The sequence below is a fragment of the Misgurnus anguillicaudatus genome, chromosome 3 (genome assembly GCF_027580225.2).
Source record: "Misgurnus anguillicaudatus chromosome 3, ASM2758022v2, whole genome shotgun sequence".
In the NCBI taxonomy this organism is placed as follows: domain Eukaryota; kingdom Metazoa; phylum Chordata; class Actinopteri; order Cypriniformes; family Cobitidae; genus Misgurnus; species Misgurnus anguillicaudatus.
Genome location: NC_073339.2, coordinates 11,569,025 through 11,596,922, shown reverse-complemented (window position 1 = coordinate 11,596,922; position 27,898 = coordinate 11,569,025). Strand labels below are relative to the sequence as shown.

General features: G+C 37.4%; 2 protein-coding genes across 4 annotated transcripts; both read left to right on the top strand.

Moving 5' to 3' along the window:
* The first annotated feature begins 49 nt into the window (after nt 1-49).
* On the top strand, nt 50-1,818 carry cbr1 (carbonyl reductase 1). Its single transcript, XM_055204620.2, has 4 exons — nt 50-186; nt 276-572; nt 654-761; nt 947-1,818. Exons 2-4 carry the CDS (start codon nt 287-289, stop codon nt 1,381-1,383), a joined length of 831 nt encoding a protein of 276 aa, XP_055060595.2. The 5' UTR covers nt 50-186; nt 276-286; the 3' UTR covers nt 1,384-1,818.
* On the top strand, nt 1,398-25,344 carry morc3b (MORC family CW-type zinc finger 3b). 3 transcript variants are annotated; one of them, XM_055204612.2, is made up of 19 exons: nt 1,398-1,536; nt 2,225-2,398; nt 3,830-3,902; nt 3,995-4,127; nt 5,585-5,623; nt 6,438-6,662; nt 7,393-7,530; nt 7,620-7,749; nt 10,213-10,341; nt 12,908-13,027; nt 13,133-13,230; nt 13,308-13,415; nt 13,664-13,786; nt 15,569-15,643; nt 17,864-17,900; nt 20,892-20,982; nt 21,106-21,181; nt 21,255-21,759; nt 24,033-25,344. In XM_055204612.2, the coding sequence occupies exons 2-19, from the start codon at nt 2,360-2,362 to the stop codon at nt 24,264-24,266; spliced, it is 2,373 nt and encodes a 790-aa protein (XP_055060587.2). In that variant the 5' UTR covers nt 1,398-1,536; nt 2,225-2,359; the 3' UTR covers nt 24,267-25,344. The 3 variants fall into 3 exon arrangements, with proteins under 3 accessions (XP_055060587.2, XP_073717306.1, XP_073717308.1); XM_073861205.1 differs by lacking the exon at nt 5,585-5,623; XM_073861207.1 differs by lacking the exons at nt 1,398-1,536; nt 2,225-2,398; nt 3,830-3,902; nt 3,995-4,127 and having other exon boundaries at nt 5,582-5,640.
* The last annotated feature ends 2,554 nt before the right edge of the window (nt 25,345-27,898 follow it).

Sequence of the window (27,898 nt, the reverse complement as noted above, 5' to 3'; positions counted from 1 at the left end):
AGATCGCATTTATTCCTCCTTCTACATAAATAGCGTTTAATGTATAAGCAAAATTTGATGCATATGCTATATATATCGAGCGTGGAGTGCTTTTATGCAAGCGCGCATACATCTGCGCATGCGCTTTACGTCGAAAAGCGAAAGTGGTTTCTGAAACGTCGACTTGTTCATTTAGTGAACAAACAGGTTTGTGTTAACTTTAATTTTTGCGTACGTTTTGTAAAATACTTAATGCATATTATATAACACTTATTTGTATTATATCCATTGTGCAGGAGCACCGACAATGAGCAACACCAAAGTAGCCCTGGTCACTGGTGCAAATAAAGGCATCGGGCTCGCTATCGTGCGGGCAATGTGTAAGCAATACACCGGGGACGTGTACTTGACAGCCCGCGATGTGGGACGAGGAAACGCGGCGGTGGAGGGTCTGAAGAAAGAGGGTCTCTCACCCCTTTTCCATCAGCTGGACATCAATGACCCAAACAGCGTTCGTACTGCACGAGACTTCTTCAAAGAGAAGTACGGGGGCTTGGACGTGCTCATCAACAACGCTGGAATTGCATTCAAAAGTAGGCATTGGTTTATTTTTGAACATGCTGTGATAGCATCATTAAAAAAATGATAAAAAACAAATAATGTTTTTTTTGCAGTGGCAGATACAACAGCATTTGGGATCCAGGCGGATGTGACATTAAAGACCAACTTCTTTGCCACCAGAGATATGTGCAATGTCTTCTTGCCCATTATCAAACCTGGAGGTGAGTCATGTAATGTGTGGCAGAACTGGCTGGTCTTGCTTTTCTTGTCTCTGTTGCCTTTTTTTGTTAGTATGCTACGCTAAAAAACACACACATATTAAATGTATACCTTGAATGCAGCCAAATTGCTTTGGATAAAAGCATACCAAATGCATATGTGTAATGGCTGTCTTATGTCTTCATAGGTAGGCTGGTGAATGTCTCCAGCATGATGAGCTCTATGGCTTTAAGCAAATGTAGTCCAGAACTCCAGGCCCGTTTCCGTAGCGACGACATCACCGAGGAGGAACTGGTCGGGTTGATGGAGCGATTTGTCAGTGATGCCCAGGCAGGTCTCCACTTGGAACGAGGCTGGCCCAGTTCTGCGTATGGAATCTCCAAAACTGGCCTCACCACCCTGACTAGGATCCTGGCCCGAAATCTGACCAAAGAGAGGCCTGGAGATGAGATCCTGTGCAATGCATGCTGTCCTGGATGGGTCAGAACTGACATGGCTGGGCCAAATGCAACAAAGTCACCAGATGAGGGTGCTGTCACTCCAGTGTACTTAGCACTGCTGCCCGCGGGGGCAAAAGAGCCCCATGGACAGTTTGTGTCGGAGTTGAAAGTTCAGCCATGGTGAGAGGGAGGTCGATTGCGTTTCATAACGTTGGAGTCGAGTTTAGACACTCCCACAGCTTTATAGATATTTAACTCCTTCAAATTCAGACAGTCTAGTTTTAAAATATGTTATATAGACCTGAACTCAGACTGAAGCTTTGATAAAACAACTCAGGTAGTCAACTTATTCAGAGTTACTTTAATGTTTGTGTGTTGTGCAATTTCATGTCGTAAACATCATGCATGTGAAATGTAATATTGGATCAGATTTCTATTGGTCACACATAGTCGGTGGCTAAAACAGCATGTGAAAAAAACATTAAGAGTCCAGTTTTGTTCAACTTTATAATAGATATAAACCCAGGAAATGTTTAATCTATTAGCTGCATTTAAGTGATGTTATGTGTGTTGGTACAAAACAAGATTAAGCACTTAATAAATGTATTCTTTAATTATGCGTTGACATTATAAATTGTGTGCTAAATCAAATTTGCTAATAATACTCAGTTATAAACTAAAATAAATGTGCATACACATTTGTAAACTAAACTAAAATAAATACTTTCTTACCCAGTTTTCTCTTGGAATCATATAATGATGCATTAAAAGTCCACAGAAAAAGAAAAAAGTGTATTGTATATCTTTACTGTCCACCAAAGTGGAAAATTTGTTTTGCATATAAACAAAATATAAAAAAAAAATCACAATTAAATTCAAGCTAATAAGCCTTATTGGTCTAGTATATTTACACAATGGCAAAGTGTAAAGCATCTGCCTATAGACTTTCAAGAAGCCAAAGAATGATGTATCAGGTTACCCGTCCATACCAGCATTTATCTGCGACAACAATACTATATGTGCAGAGTCTCAGCGTGTGCATAGCTGGAGTACGAAAACAGAGCTCTCTCTATTTCTGGACATGTGCAGTAGAAGTCCCTTCATACAAGTGAACAAACTACAGGCTTTCTGTAATATCTTACATCGATCCTTCTGCACAAATGGCCACTAATAGACAAAGTTTTATTCCTCTCAGCACAGTAAGTAACATGCATTTATATGTTATGCACCTCTGTGTTTGGATACAAAAATAATTGAAGCAGGGGAAGGAGGCAGTAAGGTAAAGCTATAATTTGTTTTTACAGATTTTAATGTGTTTTTTGTTTAGAAAGTCGACATTTAGCTTCATATGCCTAAATTATATTTTATGATACATTTTTTTGTTTGTTTTATTCAGATAGCAATTTATTATAAATGCATTTATTGTGTAAAACATGTTTTTACCTTCCCCAAATGGTTTCTTCTACTTTATGGTTATTTACCACTTTGTGTTTTAATTTTTTTTTCTAAGGCTGCCTATATAATTGTTTGTTTTTGCTAATAAAAAAGAGTTATGGGCATTTCACATGGTACGCAGAGTGTCTAGTTCATTTTCAATATAAGACGTGCGGAAAGCAGCAAAAGGTGGGCGTTGCGCCACTTGGCGCGCACCGTGTGAAACGCCCATAATTCTGAAATTACAAGATTCATTCTAGGATTTACATGCAGATTTTGTCTCACATTTGGCAAAACAGGCCATGCACTCTCTTTTAGAAAAATTGCAAAACAATCTCACATCTTAGGTCTGTCGTGATCGGCATTTGTGTTCATACACTGAACGGAGTGTCAGAGTGTTAATACACTCTAAAAAAATTAAAATAAATAAAAAATAAATCAACCAAGCGTTGGGTTAAAAGGGACGAACCAAACACGTTGTTTTTAACCATAAATTTTAATTTTACAGTGACTTGCATTTAACATAGTTTTAAAAATATTTTACTGCAAAAGTAAATGTATAATCTATTTGAATAAAATATTTTCACCATAAAATATATGGTAATTCATTTGAATATTTCACATTAAAATTAAATGTAATATTTTGTTAAATGTAGTACAGTTTTTAACCATAAATATCAAGGTTTCTCAGAGTTAGCCAATTAGCAGGTTTTTACCATAGCATTTTTAATTTTTTCCATTAAAATTCAGATTTTTTTATGTTAATAGTTTTTAACTTAAAGGCGGGGTGCATGATTTTTAAAAACCATTTTGGAAAAGGGAGTCGGGCTGAGAACCAAAACACGCTTGTAGCCAATCAGCAGTAAGGGGCGTGTCTACTAACCGACATCGTTGCCTGGGTTGCATATGTGTGGGGCGGGTCTATCAAAAGAAGGTCCAGATTCTATTCGGGTAGGGGCGTGTTTATTTAGGTGATTTTAAATTTCAACATTGGCTTTCTGAGATCATGCACCCCACCTTTAATAGTTTATTGGATTAACAATGTAAACAAATACTATCTTATACTAAAGTGTTACCAAGATATTTATAAATATTGTAAATCCTTGAATCTGAACTTTTTTTATAACTTTATTTTTACCAAACACTGTCATAACTGCCACACTGCTTTAAAATGTTATCTTTTTTTTTTAATCCAGATCAGTCCTAAATTTCTACATTCTAATTCCACAAGTCACACTTGGCCCTTTAGTGCCATTGCTGAATTGATTGGTGAGTTCTCTTCTTGTTCTCTTGTTATACATGTTAAAATAATGGGTTCCAAACTATAAATTAGTGTATTTATGGTATTTTTAAAATTGCAGATAATGCATATGACCCGGATGTTCACGCGAGACAGATTTGGATAGATTGGACACGCATCAAAGGCCTAGACTGTCTCTCTTTTACAGATAATGGGGTGGGGTTGACCAGAGCTAAACTACATAAGATGCTCAGGTACAAAGCACCACAGCACGACCATGCACCTGAGTACTGCTGCAACTAAAAGTGTGACAATCTAAGCCTGATTTCTATAATAACATGCACACGAAACACTACAGCTCTTATTCTGTGATTAAAGAGAGTCATGATGTCATCTTTTGGCAGTATAAAGCTTTTTCCATTAAACCAGCATTGGCTTTGGCTATTTTTTATAAGTACATATATGACTAGTCATTTACTCTCCCCTCAAATTGTTCCTTTATCTAATGAACACAAATGAAGATATTTCGAACCAAAGAGATATGGGGCACTACGGAGCCCCTAAGGGGACATGGAGCAAAGTTTAGTTTCGCGTGCGCACGTAAAACTATCGCATGCTCACGAGGGGCAACATTCCGATCTCTTTGATGAAGCCAATCCGGAAGTAACTTAAACTGCAATTCATCGACTGGCCGCTTGAGGCTGGCTCCAAAAGGGAGTCAATTCCCATAGATTAAAATGCCCAACTTTACAGTAAAAAATATGATGTTTACAGCCTGGTACAAAAAGTGTTTTTGGTCAATATAGCTAATTTTGCCCTTCATGACTGACTGTGAGGGGGGTGAATATTTTTGTAACTCATCCGTTTAAATGATATTAAGCCTTAAAATTCTGCATAATAAAGGGCGTGGCCGCTTGAGTGACGGTTGAACAGCCACTGCTGTCACTAGAATCGAGCTAGGCGTGCGTGGTTTTAGCAATCAGCCACCTCAGCTTCACCCATGTCCCGCCTCTTTATCCATTTTCGGTTTTCAGCGAGTTATTCGCGGTGACTACTTTAAGCTTCAAAAACGATCTTCACAAACCAGTGTTTGACGTCACAGACGGGGCACCATTGACTTCCATAGAATTATTTTTTCCTACTATGGAAGTCAGTGGTGTCCCAGATCTGCTTGATTACAAACCTTAAAAATGTCTTAAGTTATTTGTGTCTTTAGTTACTAAAGAAATGTTACCTTTCCAGGTTGTACGTGTAATGAAAGTTATTTGGATTAATAAATTAAATTTGAGTTGTGTGCCCAAACCCCCCATACGTTTTTACGGTAGCCTACCTGACACGGGAGTTTTGAATTGCCTCAGAATGGAGCGGTTGTAGCGCGAACAGATTCTTGGATTTATTCGGAGAAACCAGGTTTGTATAAATATGTTTTTATTTATTCTAGAATCTATTGATGTACATGAAAAACATTATTGTTTCTTAAAGCAACACGAGATCACTGAAAGTTTTTATACTCACTTTCTGAACTAATTCGGTAAAATTTGATGTTTTCTTTAAATATGTGACTTATGTGAGTCATTGTTACTATTGATTATTATTACATTATTTATAAGTCAATAAAAATGTATAAATGAAGTTGACTGCCCCCATTGAAAGCATCTGTCATTGCACATAAAATGCGTTGTTTTCTCATGCATTTTTCTGTTTTTAACAGGCTGGAACTTAGACCAACATGGTTGAATTGCATATTGAGGTCAATAAACCATTCCTGTCAGTACTATCAAGACTTTGTTATTGTTTTTGTGCCTTATTTCTGTCAAATTAATATACTCTTAAAACACATATATTATTGTAATTTGATTAAATGCTGTTTAATTAATCATTTAAAATATACTGTAAAAATACCTTAAAATATATTTGTTAATTTGTTTTTGAAAAAAAGTATTTTATTTATTTATTAAAAAATATGACATATTCAAGAAAAACATTTAATTAATGTGACCGTTTGGTTTGGGTCTGTGTAATATATTATAAAGATATGTTTGATTTTAATGAAATTTACATTAAGTCAATGTCATAAAGCCAAGTTTGAGGAAAATCACATTGGTTTAATGTAACTATGATAATTCCAGCAGAAAGAGTTTGATTGCATCCAGCAGACATGATTAAATACAAATATAATGCATTCAACTGATGTGGTGTTTGATTTTAATGAAAATTACATTATAGCAATGTAAGTTTTCAAAAAATGACATTGGTTCACATTAGAGTTATTTTAACTTAACATTTTTACAGAACGTTTGTTGAGTTAACTAATATTTTTTAGTTGAATTAACTTTTAAGGCAACCAGGTAACTTACTTTTTTAAGTTAAACCAACAAAACTTTTTTAACAGTGGAAATTTGCTACATAATTAAAACACATTTAACAGATGAGACATTTTAGAAACATTTGACCATGTTATAAATTTTACAGCAAGTTTTGTAACAACGAATGAAATTATTTTAAGATCAGATTTATGATGAATAATGCATGTTAACATATTACCCTTTTGATATTTTTTCAAGCTTTGGATTCAGTGAGAAGAAAGCAGTTAGAGGTCACATTCCAGTCGGCGTTTACGGTAACGGGTTCAAATCAGGTTCCATGCGTCTGGGAAAAGATGCCATCGTTTTCACCAAGACCAGAGACACAATGAGTGTGGGTCTCCTCTCCCAGTCTTACCTTGAAGCCATCGGAGCCCAGCGAGTCATGGTGCCCATCATCACGTTTAGACGTGACGGACATAACCAGTACTTTACATTTTTGTTACATAAACACTGATGCACAAGTCTTACAAAGAAGTTTAGCTGTCATATAACACCAGCACAGATTCCAATGCACTGTGTTTCCAATTTATATTTAATACATATGTGACTTTACCTATGAAAACCCAGCTATGGTACACTCTAAAAAACAAGCGGTGCTGTGTAGCACCAAAACAGTTGCTTTGGATCGTAACGATAGAAGAACCATTTTTGGTGCCATATGGCACCGGTGAAGAACCGGTGAAGCACCTGTGTAGAACCATGTAGTGCTATGTAGAACCATATGTGGTGCTATATGGCCCCTATATGGTTCTACACTGGTGCTTCACTGGTGCTTCACTGGTGCTTCACTGGTTCTTCACTGGTTCTTCACCGGTGCTATATGGCACTAAATGGTTCTTCTATCGTTACGATCCAAAGCAATTGTTTTGGTGCTATATAGCACCGTTTGTTTTTTTAGAGTGTAATTTTTTGTGATATACTGTTATTATCATAAAATCATCCTACACACATTCTGTGAAAATATAACTTTGATATCTTTAATATTGACAAAGTAAGACAAAGATTGAAATCAATGAATTAAACTTTGATCTCTTAATGAGACTAGCCTAGATTTCATAGGCAAGGTCATATATGCATATATTTCCAAAGCATTAACATTATCCTGATGCATGTTTTTTGCATATACTAAACTCTTGACCTTTGACCTTACTAGTGTGGAGGATGGAGCCAGTCTGAGAGCGATCCTCAAGCATTCACTCTTTAGCTCGGAAAAAGAGCTGTTCACAGAGCTCCGAGCCATCAGCGCCACCGGCCCCACAGGAACACGGATCATCATATGGAATCTGCGCACGTATGCCCTGCCTCTTTAAACAGACAAAACATTAATAAACAGATTGAATGATGGTAATGTATGATTTGTACATAAACCTTTGTTTTCAGGTCCACAAATGGTGATACCGAATTTGACTTTGACACCGATAAATACGACATACAGATCAGAGCAAACTTCATCAATGGGAGGGGTAACAGCAGTCTCATCATGATCCCGGAGAGTGAATACTCATTACGGGTGAGCGCAGCAATCTGATCGCTGAATCCTTTTTGCAAACTTTAACTGTACATTGTAAAAAATATTTGTTGGTTCAACTTAAAAAAGTAGGTTACCTGGTTGCCTTAAAATTTTGAGTTGATTTGACTAAAAAAGTTGCATAAAAATATTGACACCTAATAATTTTTAAGTCAATTTAACAAAAAATTTACGACAACCAGGTAACTTACTTTTTTAATTTAACCAAACTATGCACAAAATGATTCACATTTAGATAGTTTCTAACTGGTTAAAAATGCATGGTCTGCTTCCTAACACTTTTTTAGTTTTTAGTTTTCACTTTTTAATTTTAGAAAACTTATTTCAGTGATATCTGATGCATAGTAGTGATATTTAAAGCAACAGCTTATTTGCATTTAAAGGGACACACACAAAAACACCACAGTGTAAACATGCTAATAAATGATCCGTGGGGTATTTTGAGCTAATACTTCACATAAACACACAGGGAACACCAGAAAATAATTCAACGTTATGTAAAAAGGGTCATAAGAGGTCACCTTTAATAAACCAAGTGTAAAAAATAATAATTAACTTTAGAATGTAGAATGGATTTACAAAATCATTTTTTCCTCACATTTCCCATTCATTTTCAATGTGGGGTCATATTGACCCCAAAGACCAAATTTGTATACTTTTTATTTTACATACCTTCAGAAGGAATTAGGAACACCATACTAATACTGTGTTTGACCCCATTTCGCCTTCAGAACTGCCTTTATTCTACGTGGCATTAATTCAAAAAGGTGCTAAAAGCATTCTTTAGAAATGTTGGCCCATATTGATAGGATAGCATCTTGCAGTTGAAGAAGATTTGTGGGATGCACATCCAGAGCACGAAGCTCCCGTTTGTCCACATCCCAAAGATGCTCTATTGGGTTGAGATCTGGTGACTGTGGGGACCATTTTAGTACAGTGAACTCATTGTCATGTTCAAGAAACCCATTTGAAATGATTCGAGCTTTGTGACATGGTGCATTATCCTGCTGGAAGTAGCCATCAGAGGATGGGTACATGGTGGTCATAAAGGGATGGACATGGTCAGAAACAATGCTCAGATAGGCCGTGGCATTTAAACGATGCCCAATTGGCACTAAGGGGCCTAAAGTGTGCAAATAAAACATCCACAACACCATTACACCACCACCACCAGCCTGCACAGTGGTAGCAAGGCATGATGGATCCATGTTCTCATTCTGTTTACGCCAAATTCTGACTCTGTCTCAACAGAAATTGAGACTTATCAGATCAGGCAACATTTTTTCAGTCTTCAACTGTCCAATTTTGGTGCAAATTGTAGCCTCTTTTTCCTATTTGTAGTGGAGATGAGTGGTACCCTGTGGGCTCTTCTGTTGTTTTAGCCCATCCGCCTCAAGGTTGTGCGTGTTGTGGCTTCACAAATGCTTTGCTGCATACCTCGGTTGTAACGAGTGGTTATATCAGTCAAAGTTGCTCTTCTATCAGCTTGTACTGGATGTTTTTCCCTTGAAAATCACAGTAACCGAGCAGATTGTGACATACTAAGACCGGCCCGTCTGGGACCAACAACCATGCCATGCTCAAAATTGCTTAAAAATAACCTTTCTTTCCCATTCTGACATTCAGTTTGGAGTTCAGACCCCTAAATGCATTGAAGCAACTGCCATGTGATTCGTTGATTAGATAATTGCATTAATGAGACATTGAACAGGTGTTCCTAATAATCCTTTAGGTGAGTGTAGATAGATAATGTAGAAAAGTCACAAAGTCACTTATTTCACTGAGATGAGGGAACCATTTTTTTTTACTATGGAACATTTTTACTAAGTTGGATGGGGTCATATAGACCCCAAGGACCTTGTGAGGGTTAATTGTGAAATGTGCAATTCTGGCATCAGTGTACAACTCCAAATTAATGCCTTTGGAGTCAATGTTGCTTATCAGGCATTTCTAGATGCTCAGATAAACAGAGCAATACTTTAATGGCACCGCAGAGCCTTTCGAAGGAATCAACAAGGAAAAGCTACTCATCTCTGGATATTGAGAATGGATAAAAAAAGAGTACTCATATCTTAACAAGACATATAATACCTTTAGACAGTCTGTGCTTTCGTGATTTTGCCAAGTGAGAGTTCCTCAACAACATTCCAACCAACCATGTTTGAGGGATTAGTTTACAGTTAATGTGAAGTTTCATCTCACAACCAGGCTTAGATGCTTCTACACCATGCCCTGTTATCCACCTATAATTTCCCTCTTAATTTAGGAATAAGTTATGATAAGGGGGTTATTTTTTCCAGAAATGTTTCAGGGTCAAAACAATATGTTGACCCAGGAAAATCTTGCACTTGGCACAAATACGTCATTCAGAGAATCGGCTGAGAATTTGCTTTTATAAAACAAAATAAAAGATTTAATTTAAAAATCTTTTGTTTTCTGATATAGGCATACTGTAGCATTTTATACCTAAAGCCTCGCATGCAAATTATTGTTCGTGGGCAGCGAGTTAAAACCCAACTGATATGCAAAAGTCTGGCTCTTATCGCCCAAGACAACTACAGACCATCATTCCTTGTATCCTTAAAAACAGTTTTTGGAATACACACACACACACGCACGCACGCACAGGGGCGCTGCTAAGGATTTTGGGCCCCATGAAAAGAATCTTGACAGGGTCCCCAACACAGCTGAGACTTTTTTCATATTAATTTACATAAAATTATGTGCTTTTATGTTTTTTTTTTACTACCAATGGGTTGAGAAAATTTTACTTGATTTAAGTGTTTAACTCTTTCACCGCCAGTGTTTTTTAAAAAAGTTGCCAGCCAGCGCCAGCGTTTTTCATGATTTTCACCAAAGTTTAATGCCTTCCAGAAAATGTTCTTCTTTAAATATATAAACATACAATATACCAAATGAAAGAACAGACCCTCTGCTTTCAAACAAAAAACAGTTTCATCCTACCTTGAGTACACTCTAAAAAAACAAACGGTGCTATATAGCACCAAAACAATTGCTTTGGATCGTAACGATAGAAGAACCATTTAGTGCCATATAGCACCGGTGAAGAACCAGTGAAGAACCAGTGAAGCACCAGTGAAGCACCAGTGAAGCACCAGTGTAGAACCATATAGGGGCTATATAGCACCACATATGGTTCTACATAGCACTATATGGTTCTACACAGGTGCTTCACTGGTGCTTCACTGGTGCGTCACTGGTTCTTCACCGGTGCTATATGGCACCAAAAATGGTTCTTCTATCGTTACGATCCAAAGCAACTGTTTTGGTGCTATATAGCACCGTTTGTTTTTTAGAGTGTAGTTCTTTTGTAATCAGCTTTTGAATATGGGTAGGTTTCTGCAAAAACACCACATTTTGAGCAAAAAGCAGATATAATTCCATTTTTGTGACGGACTTTTCATAGAGATCCCATTCAGAGCGATCTTTAAAACAAACACAGACATGCAGCCGCTTGCCATAGGGCAATACTTCCGGGTTTAAAAAGTTGCGGAATTGCGGAAAGACGGAAAATTCGTCATTGGCGGGGAAGCGTTTTCTCTTAATTGACGAGATATCTCGTCAATGGCGGTGAAAGAGTTAAGAAAAAATAAATCTTATTTCACAATTTTTTTCTCACCCCATTGGCAGATCATTTTGCAATTAACAATTTCACTTAAATAGTATATTAATTTGTCTTAAAACTAGACTCATTTACTTAGGTCATTTTGCTCATCAAGAAAAAGGATCTTAATTTAAGAATTTTTAGATTTTCTACTGAAAACAAAACAAAAATACTAAGTAAGAAAGTCATTTTTTGCGGTGTTGAATGTTTAACTAAAACTGTGTATAGTTATTTTTTTCCAGCGTTTTCTTGACTTAACATGAGGAGAAAATTGAGTTCCCTTATCATTCACTTTTAACACTAGAACGGCCACCAGTAGTCATTTTAACCGCAACATTTAAACTTATGCATTGCAAAAAATGATTTTCAAGAGAAAAATTCTTAGTATTTTTTTCTTGTTTTCAGTAAAAATCTCTGGGAATTCTTAGGTTAAGATGCTTTTTCTTGATGAGCAAAACAACCCAAGAAAATAAGTCTAGTTTTTAGACCAAAAATATTACATTTAAGGGATTTTCTGCATAAAACAAGCAAAAAAGTCTGCCAATGGGGTAAGCAAATTTTTCTTGAATTTAGTGTTTAAGAAAAATGTTCAAGATTTTTTTGCTTACTCCATTGGCAGATTTTTTTGCTTGATTTATGCACAAAATCCCTTAAATGTAATATTTTTGGTCTAAAAACTAGACTTATTTTCTTGGGTCGTTTTGCTCATCATGAAAAAGCATCTTTATTTAAGAAATTTTAGATATTTTTACTGAATACAAGACAAAAATACTAAGAAATTTTTCTTGAAAATAATTTTTTGCAGTGTGGTAATTATCTTTAACACTAGAACGAACAAGGCGTCATTTTGACCGTTTGAAATTTGCATAGTCAATAACTTTGTCTAAATAAATCACGTGCATAAATAAATGTGCTTACTTGTCGAAAAATGACGTAGAGACCTGGGGCCTCGTGTACAAAGCGTGCGCGTTAGCACAGAAAAGTGCCGTAGGCTACGATCATTGTCATGGACGGGCAGTCCACTAACAATTTAGGCCTACTTACAAACCCACCTTGGTAACATAATGTCGACCCTTTGCCTCTTTCACTTCTTATTTTTTTCTCTTTTCGTTTTTGACTTCCAGATTTTTTAGGCATTTTCACTTCCTTGTCAGTCAAGTTGGTATTCTGCCGGCACTATAAGTGAAGTCAAGCTGTGTTGCCTGGATTATACAATTTGGGCTGACTGAACCATTTTATGACAATTGAGAGGGGGGAAAGGGGCCCACAGACGTTTATGTTTCCTAAACAAATACATTTTTTAATACCTGGAAACAGCAAATAGAATAATTTAAAGTTAATAATTTTTACTATTAAATATTTTTTTAGCACCACAATTTTGGGGGCTTCTCTGGGCCCCCTCTTACTCGTGGGCCCCGAGAATCATCATTGTTTACCCCCCCTTTACAGCACCCCTGCGCACGCACGCACATACACACACGTTTTTCTCAATATTTTACTTAACCCAGCACTCAGAACAAGCGGGTACGCATCACCTTTGGCTACAACACCAGAAGCAAAGAGCATTATGGGATTATGATGTACCATAAGAACAGGCTAATAAAATCATATGTGAAAGTGAGCTGCCAAAGTAAGGTAACCAGAACTTCTCCCTTTAAAACATATTTATACTAATTTCATTATTTTTAATTGACATTTATCATCTCCTTTTTATTTCAATCTTATTTGCATTTGTTGCAGACCGAAAGGAAAGGTGTGGGAGTCATTGGCGTTATTGAGTGTAATTTTCTCCAACCCACTCACAATAAGCAAGACTTTGATGACACCGATAAATACAGGCGAGTTGAACGGATACTATTTAACACACCAGTAGTGCTCACTTCAAACTATGACCTTGAGGCTTTATTTCGTACAGGAAGACGATGCACAATCTCAGTATTAAGCTGGAGGAGTACTGGAACGAAATCCGCTACAAGCGAAAGAAAGAGGATCCAAAAGGCACAGTGGCAATAGAAGATGTGTTGTGAGTACTGTCAGTCACTTTCCAAAATGTGTACATTTTGTTCACTTGGGAGACTCTGATACAAAGTATCAATGTTGATTTATTAGCATTAGCTAGTTAATCAAATACATGAACTGCTAACACGCTAAGCTCTAGGAATAAAATCAGTACTTTTTGAAACATTATTAAACAATGCAGAGGCGTGACATTTTAGTTTAAAACCTGCAATTTGAACACTAACACAATGTTTCTGCACCCCGTTTCTGAAGGAAAGTTCCAGATCAGGTGTGGGTTCAGTGTGACAGCTGCTTAAAGTGGAGAAGACTTCCAGATGGCATCCCTGCGCTGCCAGAGAAATGGTTCTGCCACATGAACCATGATCCACAGTTCAGGTGACAGCAATAAAATAGTTGAGCAGTGATATCAAGAGTGAAGAGGATTTCATACAGGTCTGGTATAGTTGAGAGAAGCTGTTCATACGTTAAAAGAGTTCATGTGATTTGGAGGTATAATAGTCATTGCTTGTGCCCATTAATAGTGTCACTGGATTCAGCTAATGAGTTTTTCAGTAGTGACCTATACGATTTTTATTTTATTATGACTGATGGTTGACTCTTTGCTGGGTCTGTGTGAACCATGGGCCAGTGGGGGATCTAGACCATTTCAACTGGGGGGGCCAATCTGGGGCCAGTTAGAGGGGCCAGTTACATTTAGACCTTTTTCTTGTCATATCATTTTCTGCACTGCACTGCAAAAAATGATTTTCAAGAAAAAAAATCTTAGTATTTTTGTCTTGTTTTCAGTAAGAATATCTAAAAATGAAATCTAATTATAAGTCTAGTTTTTAGACAAAATGCATCAAATGTAAGTGATTTTGTGCATAAAATAAGCAAAGAAAGATATTTTTGGTCTAAAAACTAGACTTATTTTCTTGTGTCGTTTTGCTCATCAAGAAAAAGCATCTTAATTTAAGAATTGTTTGATATTTTTACTATAAAACAAGACAAAAATGCTAATCATTTTTTGCAGTGTGCACTAAAGGCATTAACAGGACAAATACCATGTTTATGCTATTGTCTAATTACGGATGTAAAAAACGATCACAAAAAAATTTGTAAAAATAATCCCACATTTAGGGGGGGGGGGGGGGCACAAGGGGGTCCAAGCTTGTTGTCACAGGGGCACTGGCCCCCGCTGGCCCCTCCCTAGAACCGCCACTGCCATGGGCATCACGTATTTTGTCAAAATAAGTGCCTGCTGCACATGTGTCAAAACAGTTTATGATAAAAGAGACGCTCACGTTCACAAAATACACGCAAGACACTCCCTTAACAGTAAACTCTGATTACTCATGAGATCATGCGAGTATCTGGCAAACGTTAGCGTCTCTTTTATCATGAACCCTTTGGACGCATCTGCAGCAGGCACTTATTTTGACAAGACACATAATGCACACAGGATCTCTCGAGGCGCAGAACACATATTTTGATAAAATGAACCACACACATGACGGGCTACATACAGTGGGGCCGGTGACTTCTTTTTTCGAGGGCGCTCCATGCGAAGTCGTCACAACATGTATGTAGCCCGTCATATGTGTGGTTCATAAAATATGTGTTTTGCGCCTCGAGAAATCTTATGTGCATCAAGTGTTTTGTCAAAATAAGTGCCTGCTGCAGATGCGTCTAAAGGGTTTATGATAAAAGAGACGCCAGATACTTGCATAATCTCATGCGTAATCAGAGTTTACTGTGAAGGGAGTGTCTTGCGTGTATTTTGTGAACGTGAGCGTCTCTTTTATCATAAACGTTTTGACGCATGTGCAGTCAAAACAAACACATATTTTGAAAACGCAAGCAACACACATGACACTCCGAATACTTATTTTGAATTAGCGCCCCTCCGATGAGCAGTCATGAGCCGCCTGGTTTCTGTACATTTGCAAGCTCATTCCCCTTATAAATTGTATGTATATGTACACTCTCAGATAAAAGGTACAAAAAGGTAAGAAAGTTGTCACTGGGGTGGCATATTTTCAAAAAGTATACTTTTCTACCTCAAAGGTACAATATGGTACACATTAGGACCATATTAGGTACCGCATCAGTGACAACTTTTTTTTCGGAGAGTGTATGCATAACCTGAATAGTAATCTCACTCTGAACCTCACACAGGAGCTGTTTAGTAGAGGAAGAACTAGAGGATGAAGAGGAGGACCAGAAGCCGTACCCTAAACCATTTAAACGCCAGTAAGTTGAACTGTTATACTCATTTAGGAGAAGCCCTCATCCATCCGTGACTCCAGAAGGTCAACGTTAGGTGATTTAATTAATTTAGCATTTGACAACTGCTGGATTATCTGTTACTGTAAGTATTTTTTCCAGCCTGATTTTATGGGAATTCGTATTTTAGGAGGTTGCTCATCTGTATGGATTACGTACAGACTGAATCTCACCAAAACGTACGATTATTAAAAAAAAACAATAATAAAGTCCCACCACTAAGCTAACATCTCTGGAGCAGATTGTACTAAATCAAACAAATTTGATTGTACATATTCATCCAAATTAGCCACCTTCGTTTAAATTCAAGTCAAGTTTTTTTTTTAGAAATTCACTTTCCCACTTTGCATAAGTTTTTATTTACAACAGTCTATGAAAATGAAAATTATGGAAATTGTCAGGGGTTGAAAAATGTTTTAGATCATGAAACAAATTTAAATATGAATCAAAGATTTTTTATTACGAAGGCAAAATAAAATCCAAACCAACATGGCTCAGTGTTGAAAAGTGCTTGCCCCTTAAACCTAATAACTGGTTGGGCCATCCATAAAAGCAACAACTGCAATCAAGCATTTGCAATAACTTGCAATGAGTCTGTTACAGCGCTGTGGAGAAATTTTGGCCCACTTATCTTTGCAGAATAGTTGTAATTCAGCCCCATTGGAGGGTTTTCGAGCATGAACCGCCTTTTTCAGGTCATGCCACAGCATCTCAATATGATTGAGGATCAGGACTTTGACTCGGCCACTCAAAAGTCTTCATTTTGTTTTTCTTCAGCCATTCAGAGGTGGACTTGCTGGTGTGTTTTGGATCATTGTCCTTTTGTAGTAACCAGGTTCGCTTCAGCTTGAGGTCACGAACAGATGGCTGGACATTCTCCTTCAGGATTTTTTGGTAGACAGCAGAATTCATGATTCCATTAATCACAGCAGGTCTTTCAGGCCTGAGGCAGAAAAACATCCCCAGACCATCACACTACCACCACCATGTTTTACTGTTGGTATGATGTTCTTTTTCTGAAATGCTGTTACTTTCACGCCAGACGTAATGGGACACACACCTTTCAAAAAGTTCAATCCACAGAGTATTTTCCAAAAAGTCTTGGGGATCATCAAGATGTTTTCTGGCCTTTATGTTCTTTTTGCTCAGCAGCGGTTTTCGTCTTGGAATTTTGCCATGCAGGCCATTTTTGCCCAGTCTCTATCTTATGGTGGAGTCATGAACAATGACCTTAACTGAGGCAAGTGAGGCCTGCAGTTTTTTTTTTTGGGTGTTGTTGTTAAAGTCTTTTGTGACCTCGCTGCGCTCTTGGGATAGTTTTGGTCGGCCGGCCACTTCTGGGAAGGTTTAACACTGTTCCATGTTTTTGCCATTTGTGGATAATGGCTCTCACTGTGGTTCGCCTGGAGTCCCAAAGCTCTAGAAATGGCTTTATAACCTTTTCCAGAACGATAGATCTCAATTACTTTCTTTCTCATTTGTTTCTGAATTTCTTTGGACCTCCACATGATGTGTAACTTTTGAGGATCTTTTGGTCTACTTCACTTTATCAGGCAGGTCCTATTTTTTGATTTGCGAACACCTATGCCTGATTACTGCCACGACTGTTCGCTATAAAAAAATAAGTCTTTTGCGAACAGGCGTGGCAGTAATCAGGCCTGGGTGTGGCTAAAGAAACTAAACTGTGTGATAAACCATAGTTATGTTTTAACCAGGGGTGGGCAAGCACTTTTCACACAGGGCCATGTGGGTTTAGATGTTGTTTTCACTTCATAAAAACCTTCATTTAAAAAGTGCATGTTGTGTTTACTTGTGTTATCTTTGACGAATATTTAAATTAGTGTGTTGTTGTTGTTGTGGTGGTGATGTTTTTTCACACCACAGTACATCCATCACCACAGTTTGCTTAAAATTGGCACAGTACAGTACACAGTATGCTCATTTAAAACTGCAATCCTTAACTTTGGCCTTTATCGCCATCTCTGTTTGAACATAAGATTGCAAATAATGTCAAAATGGCATTTCCCATAAAATCAGTTTCAACGGATTGACAATTTAAAAGTCTAAAATATTTTTTTTCAAAGACATATCTGACAACATATTGTTGTGTTTGAAAAACTTAACATTTAAGTTTTTATATTTTAACATTATTATGATTATTTATACCACTATTTTGGTTTTGTTTAGGCGGAGAAACTGTCTGTCAGAAGAGAATGAACCAGAGGTAAGGAAATTATAAACGGGGGGCAATAAACATAAAATTGCTCCAGAGCGATTTTTAAATGAGGACAAACAATACAGGCACAATTGCACTAGAAGGGATAGGCTATGTGTACACAAAGAAAAGCCTATCAATCTTCTTCAAAACCATTTATTTATTGCAAGGTTTTGAAGTTGTTTACAATTAAGCCACCATTAAAATTTGCACTTAATTTTAAATGTAATGACTGTTGTTATAATCGCTAACATAGCGGACTCATGGAAAATACATGGATTAGGATCTTTTTTTTGTCATGATTAATTGAATAATGACTATGCATCATCTGTATTAAAGAGAAAAGAATCACTTCATCTGATGTTTAAAGTAAATAAACTCCCTTTGACAGCCGACTTACTGAAGGAGTTTTATTATTACTACTAGTGAATCAGCTAGCTAATGCATCAATGTTACTAGTGAATCAACTAGCTAATAAATCAACACTACTAGTGAATCAGCTAGCTACTAGTGAATCAGCTAGCTAATAATTCAACACTGCTAGTGAATCAGCTAGCTAATGAATTGACGCATCTAGTGTAGCGCTGCACAATAAATCGCATGTGATTGTCAATGTCATGTGCATCTTGTCAGTAAAGTTGGTTCCTTGGTTAGTAGTAAATCGCCATCAACTGCTTTCAGATGGAGCGGCATTTACTACAGAGAGCTGTAGTTCACTGAAAATCGAGGCAATTTCGCATTAATTATCGCCGACGTGTCGCCTGCGATATGTCTGTGATATGGCCCAGTTTGCCAGTGAACTACAGCTTTGTGTAGTAAATGCCGCTCCATCTGAAAGCAGGTGATGGTGATTTACTACTAATCAAGGAACCGGCATTACTGACAAGATGTGCATGATATCGCATGCGATTTATCGTGCAGCCCTAATCTAGTGAATCAGCTAGCTAATGCTAAGGAATGAATGCTACTAGTGAATCACTTAGCTAATGAATTGATGCATTTAGTGAATCAGCTAGCTAATGAATTGATGTATTTAGTGACTCAGCTATTTAAAGCAACACCAAAGAGTTTTTTTAACCTTAAAATAACGTTTCCAAAAAAGTTTCAGTGGTTCATCCACTCAAAACAGGGTGAACGGCACTTTCACATTTGCTTTGCAGCCCTCTATCGGCCAAAACCGCACTAAAGAAGTTTCCAACCGTTGGGTAGTGGTCCTGTAGTTCGAGTGAAAACTACAAAAACTTGCTTTACGGCAGACCTACAATACAATCAGAGCCAGCTATGCTGCAATATTTACGACAGTGGTAATGAACAATTACGCTTTTAACCTGTAGGGGGAGCAAAGAGCAATAGGTCTTTAGTGTTGCTTTAATGCTAATGAATCAATGTTACTAGTGAATCAGCTAGCTAATGCATCAATGTTACTAGTGAATCAGCTAGCTATAATTCTAATTAATCAACACCTCTAGTGAATCAGCTATCTAATGCTAATGAATCATGTTACTAGTGAATCAGCTAGCTAATGCTAATGAATCAATGTTACTGGTGAATCAGCTAGCTAATGAATCAACACTTCTAGTGAATCAGCTATCTAATGCCAATGAATCAATGTAACTAGTGAATCAGCTAGCTAATGCTAATGAATCAATGTTACTTGTGAATCAGCTAGCTAATGAATCAACACTTCTAGTGAAATAGCTAGCTAATGCTGAATCAATGTTACTAGTGAATCAGCTAGCTAATGCTACTGAATCAATGCTATTTATGAATCAGCTAGCTAATGAATAAACTCTTCTATTCAATCATCTATCTAATGCTTATGAATCAATGCTACTTGTGAATCAGCTAGCTAATGTTAATAAATCAATGCTACCTGTGAATCAGTTAGCTAATGAATTGACACTACTAGTAAATCAGCTAGCTAATGTTAATTAATCAATGTTAATGAATTGACACTACTAGTAAATCAGCTATAGCTAATGAATTGACTCATCTAGTGAATCAGCTAGCTAATGCTAATAAATCAACAGTACTAGTAAATCTGCTAGTTAATACTAAAAAAAAAAACTATGAAACTATGAAACATCTATGAAAGAGCACAGTATGTTTTTTTCAAGGCTGGCAACCCTCAAGCATTCAGAGTGAGACCATTTTCACGCTCTTAGGGCCGATTCACACCGTCTGCGTGACGTGTGCATCTCAGCTGCGTGGTGTGTCCGTTTTTATTTAGGCTCCCATGTTAGCAGGTTTGACAGTTCACACCGCCTGCATGACAACCGAAAACGCGTGCATGCTAGGAATAGGACCGACGCCTATTTTTCGCGCCACACGCAAGCATCTTGGAAGCGTTTCCAGGCAAAATATATGTCACCTATAGCAACAGCAGCGCGTCAGCACCGCGTCAGGCACGCTTCAGGTATGTACAGACACAGAAAACGCGACGCAGCCGCCACGCAACAGATACGCCACGCAGCTGGTGTGAATGGTGGTGCGCAGACCAATCGGCTTGTACCGCCAGAGCAAATCGAAATGTTACAAAATGGTCCGCCTTTACCATTGCTCTCGCGGTACTCTGATGTCATCTGCGGATCATTCTGCGCCGCACCATATAAAGTCGATCACACAAAGCGTCAAGGTCTGGATGAAAAACAGGCCTGCCCGAATTTGACGCACGCAGATACCCTCAAAAACTCAGCAGATTTCTGAGGTACCCATTGATAAGTATTCACACCCCGTGTGTGCGTGTTTGGGAGCACTACAATGCTTGATATGTGCTTAAAAAAATCTATTGATATTTGACATCTATAAACAATAATTAATTTATATACAAAATATAATTATATGGTCTTGACATGCACATTATCTGTTGCTTCAGTTTAATATAAAGTACTCAGTACTCAAACAGGAGTTTGATTCATTAAAGCAAACTTTGGGCTATAAAATGCACAATGAAGTTCAGGATGGATAGCACTGTATCATAATCTTCTCTTCTTCTTTCAGAAAACACAGACTGAGGACTTTCAGGCAGAGCTAACAACCAGTCAGGCACAACTCACCCTGTCCAGACAGCCACCAGACATGGGCCAATCTGGTAAAAGCCCAAAATTTAAATACGCAGACTTTGAGCCGCCTCATAATTTTCTAAATCTCAACCCCAATGTGCACAATTTGAGGATCACTGATATTAAACTTTCAAGATTTTATTTATGTATAGAATCAAACCGGTCACTAGCGGAGAGGTCACCACTGCCCCTCATCAACCTGACCGCTATCTCCAACTCTCTTAGAAGGTATATTCCTATACAATATGTTAGTTAATACATTTTTTTACAGTTTTTCCAGTGTTTTATTCTGTATTCACAGAGCAAAACAACGGTCATCTTCCATTGAAACCCAGACCGAGGTGTCGTCAATCTCTTCTGCCCCCCTTCCAAGCCCAAAACAAGAGCTCTCGTCTCAGGCACACCGCAGGCCTGCTTTGAAAGAGGAGAGAAAGACTCAATCCGACACACTTGTGAGCAAAGCTGAGAGCGGCGTGATGAAAGGATTCGAGTCGCATCAGGGGCCCGCCGCTACGGAGGAGATGTGCGAAGGAGATGCATCATTCAGGACGGGAGAGGAATACAGCTCGGCTGTGGAGGAGATAATTGCATCGCCTCTGAAAAATGAGAAGAGAGGAGTATTGCATGACGAGATGGAGGACGAGGATGAGGAATGGAGCTTGGCAGAGGCGCAACGGTGGCAAGATGAGCCGATGGAACTGATGCAGAAGGCAGTGGAAGAAAGAGATGCCTGTCGGGAGGAACTGGAAGTGCTTCGAGAGCACGGTGCCGCTCTAGAGGCCGAAAGGAAACAGCTCATCAGCAGGGTAAGACAGCCTCACGAGAATTCGTACATATTTTACGAGTTGGCTAATCATGCAAAAAGATGTATGATTATCATAAAAAAAAACAATAACGAAACCCCACCCCTAACCCCAACATCACGGGGCAAAGGCTAATCGTAAAAAAATTTACGAATGTGGTTGTACAATTAACATTTGAAGTAATTTATTACGAATAAGCCACCTCATGAAATACATACAAATTGGCATGAGATAGCGTTGGGTAAGAGGGAAATAACGGTAAAACTTTACTTGAAGTGTTGTTCATAAGACTGACATGACACCTTCATAATCATGACATGTCACGAACTTGAAGATTTTATGCACGTTTATGACAACTGTCATTAATTGTCATTTGTTCAATTATGTCATTATAAATGCAAAGATGACACTGTTTGAGATGTCTTTGTTATGACAACTTAACATTAACCAATTCATCATAACGTGTCATGACAACTTGACATTACCAAGACAACATAACTGACCCCTTTTTAACAGTGATAAAAGTTGAATTTGTCATTAAAATGTCATTAAGCGTTAATACTTTGTCAAATAGTTTTATAACAACGTCATGAATATTTTTCTTGACCTCAACTACAGTGATACAAATATAATTTGTCATTAAAATGTCATTAAGCGTTAATACTCTGTCATATAGTGTTATAACAGCGTCATTAATATTTTTCTTGACCTCAACTACAGTGGTACAAATATTATTTGTTATTAAAATGTCATTAAGCGTTAATACTCTGTCACATAGTGTTATAACAACGTCATTAATATTTTTCTTGACCTCAACTACAGTGGTACAAATATTATTTGTTATTAAAATGTCATTAAGTGTAAATACTCTGTCACATAGTGTTATAACAACGTCATTAATATTTTTCTTGACCTCAACTACAGTGGTACAAATATAATTTGTTATTAAAATGTCATTAAGCGTTAATACTCTGTCAAATAGCTTTATAACAACGTCATGAATATTTTATTTTTCTTGACCTCAACTACAGTGGTACAAATATAATTTGTTATTAAAATGTCATTAAGCGTTAATACTCTGTCAAATAGCTTTATAACAACGTCATGAATATTTTTCTTGACCTCAACTACAGTGGTACAAATATAATTTGTCATTACAATGTCTTTAAGCGTTAATACTCTGTCAAATAGTTTTATAACAACGTCATGAATATTTTTCTTGACCTCATCTACAGTGGTACAAATATAATTTATCATTAAAATGTCTTTAAGCGTTAATACTCTGTCAAATAGCTTTATTACAACGTCATGAATATTTTTCAGTTCATAATGTTTTTTTTAAGTTTCCTCCACGTGTTTGAGAAATAAAATCAATCATCCAATAATAATAATAGTAATAATAATTAAAATTGCTAAAATTATATTGTATTGCATTGGGGGACCAATTCAGCTAAAATAAAAAAGTACAATAATGAGTTAAGCCATGCAGCGTTGAGTCCATATCGCTGCAAAAACAGTTAATTACATTAAATAAAGTAATTACATTTTTGTTAGTTTTTTTCTTCTATGTCAGACAATTTTAGAACCCTCTGTGTGAGGAAGAACAAATTCTGTTAGTTATCAGTTTTTATGTATTGTGCATATACATAAAGTTAATTATAATCTTTTGACGTGTCTGTTGCATTTTGTTAAGGTATTTTAAATAATTTTACATAGTATTAACACTTATTGACATTTTAATGACAAGTTTGATATGTACCACTGTAGTTGAGGTCAAGAAAAATATTCATGATGCTGTTATAAATTATTTGACAGTGTATTAACACTTAATGACATTTAAATGACAGTTTTATGTAATGTTAACCCATAAAGCTAGGTAATTTCTTAAGTTTGATAATTATTCTGCTATGTCATGTTTATGACAGACTTATGACAAGTTATAATGTATAGATTAATGTCAAGTTGTCATAACAAAGACATCCCAAACAATGTCATCTTTGCATAAAAATTACATAATTGAACAAATGACACTTAACACTAAATCTCCTTCATGTTCATGACAAGTGTCATGTAATGATTGTGAAGGTGTCATGTCAGTCTTATGCACACCCCTTCAAGTAAAGTGTTACCAAAATAACTTGCACTGGAAATTATAGGCATGTGCAAAATTAATTTGTTTGTAAAACGAGTGCTCAAAATATCTTCCATTGTGTTTAGCAGATATGGTGTGACCTTTGCATTGCTAACTAGCGATATTGCTTTTTTTACACATCTAGCTGGAGATGGTAGAAGCAGAGAAGCTCAGTCTTTCAGCCTTATGTGATCAGCTCAAGAGTGAACTATCAGCGCTCGCGGTGGAAAAAGATGAGCAGTCGACGCTGCAGAGACTGCGTGTAAACCTGAGCCGCCTGCTGGTGTCTTTCATCCCCTCACTTCATCTAGAAACTGTGGACTACAACAGTGATGTCATCGATCAGATGCTCATTCAAGTTCTAGAAAACATTAATTAGAAAATTGTTGCTGATCATCAGAACAGTGAGAGTCACGATGGGAAAAAAGTGTGAAGGCAGCTTTGCAGCGAGTGGGCGTGGTTTCAGCACTTAAATCCAATTTATAGTCGTGCGTAAGGCTTGCACCGTAGGTACCCTGTTATCCGTAGCCTGACGTGCACCTCGAAAAAATCTTAACAGCGCGTCAGTTCTATGCGGATCGCAAGCGCTGTGATTGGTTCACTAGAACCCCTCCCGTCAGGTAAAAAAAACGTGTCATAGGTATTTCCGTTTGCAACAGTGAGAACAAAGAGGGGCCAAGTTGAGGAGTAATTTAGCTGAAACTTTAACAAAAGTCGCTGTTTATTTACTTCCATCAATGCTGGTCATCTCAAAACATACACAACAAGTTGCTGTTTCTTCTTCATTTGTGGGTTAAACTTGCCAAGCTGATTCTTCATTGACGGTTGCGCTGCTACTGGTTACACGCGTGGATACTGCCTACCAGCGGTCTGCATGTGTGTTTGCAGGTCGACGATGCAGAAGTATAAATGAAAAGCCGTAGGTTGAACGCACAACTATAAAGCTTTGTTTATAGTTGCGCTTTGGTCAGCAACGCGAACCTCCGCTGAGCGCTTGTGCGTCTCAACATATGTAAAACATTTGTGTTTTAAATGGTAAGGTTTACATACTTTAAGACTGTCAGATAAATACTAAATGCATTGTTGTTCATTAATTGATCAAAGAGATACGTCACAGGCTTGCCTGTTCGACCAGAATCGCCTCGAGGTCGGTCATTTTCGGATGCGGAGCCGCGCGTGCAGTTACAAAAATTGCCGTGCACACCTCCACGCGAAATGGGGTCTCGCGCATCCAACGTGCACGACTGCCCACTCCGCGTTGACGTCATTTTTGCAACGCGCACCAACGCGCTCATGCGGACACGTCGAGTATAAACATAGCTTTACGGCGGACACGCCCCAGCACTTATTGCTGCTTATTTTACCCAAATTTTGAAACTCAAACCTTATTTTATTTACTCTGTGTTTTTTTGTCTTTCAAATTTGGCTGGGTGGTTAAAGGAATGTTCCATTTTCTTGGGGGAAGGATCCGGGTGGTTTGCTCACCACCATGTCATCCAGGGTGTTGATGTCTTTCTTTGTTCGGTCGAGAGGAGGTTGTGTTTTTTGAGGAAAACATTGCAGGATTTTTTCTCGTTTTGATGGACTTTGGTGGAGCCCAACATTTAATACTTAACTCAACACTTAACAGTTTTTTCAACGGAGTTTCAAAGGACCATAAACAATCCCAAACGAGGCACAAGAGTCCCATCCAGCGAAACGACTGTCACCCTTGACAAGAAAAACAAAAAACATCCACTTTTGAACCACAACTTCTCGTCTAGATCCAGTCGTGATGCGCAGCGTGACCCCACGCAATACGTCATGACGTCAAGAGGTCACAGAGGACGAACGCTAAACTCCGCCCCAGTGTTTACAAATGTGTTGAAAGAGGACCGTTCCTACGTTGTTGTATGTCAACTGATACTAATTAATGTCTTTGTGTCAGTTTATTGTTTACAATGGTCCGCAAATGTGCGTTTTATATATGTAACACGTGACCTCCCTACGTCACTACGCATTTGCGTTAGGTCGCGCTGGACCGGACCTAGACGAAAAGTTGTGGTTTAAAAGAGCATGTTTTAAATTTTTCTTGTCAAGAATGACGGTTGTTTCGCTGGATTGGACCCTTGTGCCTCTTTTGGGATCGTTTGTGGTCCTTTGAAACTCCTTTGGGGGAACTGTTGAGTGTTGGGTTGGGTATTGAATGTTGGGCTCTATTAAAGTCCATTAAAATGAGAAAAATCCTGCAATGTTTTCCTCAAAAAACATAATTTCTTCTCGACTGAAAAAAGAAAGAAATCAACATTTTGGATGGCATGGTGGTGAGTGGATTGTCTGGATTTTTCTTTTGGGAAAATGGAATATTCTTTTAATAACACATTTTTCTGTGGTGTGACAAACTCAGAACACATATTTAATATCACTTTACACAGACTTAAAAAATTTTTGGGTTTTGTTTTACTTGATGAAGTATGATTGTACCGATTTCTCACTGTTTTCTTTTTGTTTTATAATGCTGTGACATTCATACATTTTTGTGTTTAATTGTTGAAATACGTTTTGGAGTTGCTGTATCTTTTATTGGAGTGAAGTTTTATTATTGTTCTTGCTCCAATTGTGAAATTATTCGATTTTCTGATCTCAAGGATAAAATTGTATTTAATGACATTGCCACTTTAACAGTTTAGGATCGAAGTGTTGAATCACAAAACCAGACTTTAATTTTACATAGATTTAATAAAGCACCCCAACAAGCATTTAAATAATCTTTGCATGTAATACTTGTCCTTTTGATTAAACCTCTATATTATTTGTACTATCCTACATATGAGCAGTTCAGATGCAAAACCCTTTAAGTGCATCTGACATGATTTCTTGTACAGGTACACTTACAGTACAATTTTTTATCAGGCTCTTATGTTTGGGTTCAGTTATTTCACTTTAAAGGGGACATATCATGAAAATCTGACTTTTCCATGTTGAATTGCTATACTTGGGTCCTCAGTGCTTCTATTAACCTTGAAAATGTGTAAATAGTGTGTAGTTTTGATAAACCACTCCCTGCGTGGATGTAAAAAATAGATCACTGAAATCTGGCTCCCCTTGTGATGTCAGAAGGGGATAATCCAACCACAGCACTGCCATTTAGTGCAGAGAACTCATTTGCATTTAAAAGGACACGCCCCAAAACGCCAAAATTTTTGCTCGCACCTACAAAGTGGTGATTTTAACATTTTATAATAAATTTTCTCTATGATATTTTGAGCTAAAACGTTGCATATACGTACTCTGGACACACACACAAAAAATATTTTACATCTTAAAAAAGTTATGTGAAATGTCCCCTTTAATCGCAATGAAAAGGTTATTAGTCAGTAATTTAAATGCCTTATTTTACAAATGTTACTTTAGTCATTTAATTTGTATTTAACAATTTGTCTTTTGCTGCAAAACCCTCTAAGTGCATGCTAGCTTTTTTGGTAAAAACCACAGAAAACAGTTCACTAAAAATCACTAAAGATGCAATTGCAAAAGATAAAATCTGAACCACATTAGGGCGATGTTATGCAAATGTTCTTTTCAATATGACGTCTAACGGCATGCGTGTGTTTGAACGAGCCGTTTTAGGTAGGCTTCACTTTTAAAAAGAAGATCTCTTTGGATTTGAAACTTTCATTTTTGCAACTTTACAAATGTTTTATGTTCACAGACATCTTTAAAAACAATGGAAAACATGAAATCGGGTCATAGGACTCCTTTAACCTTTCCTTGCTTTAAGCGACTTACCTTCCAACAAATGGACAGGCTGAGTTTCACACAACACCTGTCAATGTTATAAATGGAGGACTCTTGGGAACCCTGCTGCGTGACTCTTATATAAGAGGTCCAAAATATTACAGTGACCTTGCCAGGGCATAACAAGCATCAGATGTAATCTTCTGGAGAGCTCAGGAATGGTTATGTCTTAGCTTGGCATTGCTATCATTTAAGAGATCTAGCCTAGAATGATACTTTAAAGTATACATCAAG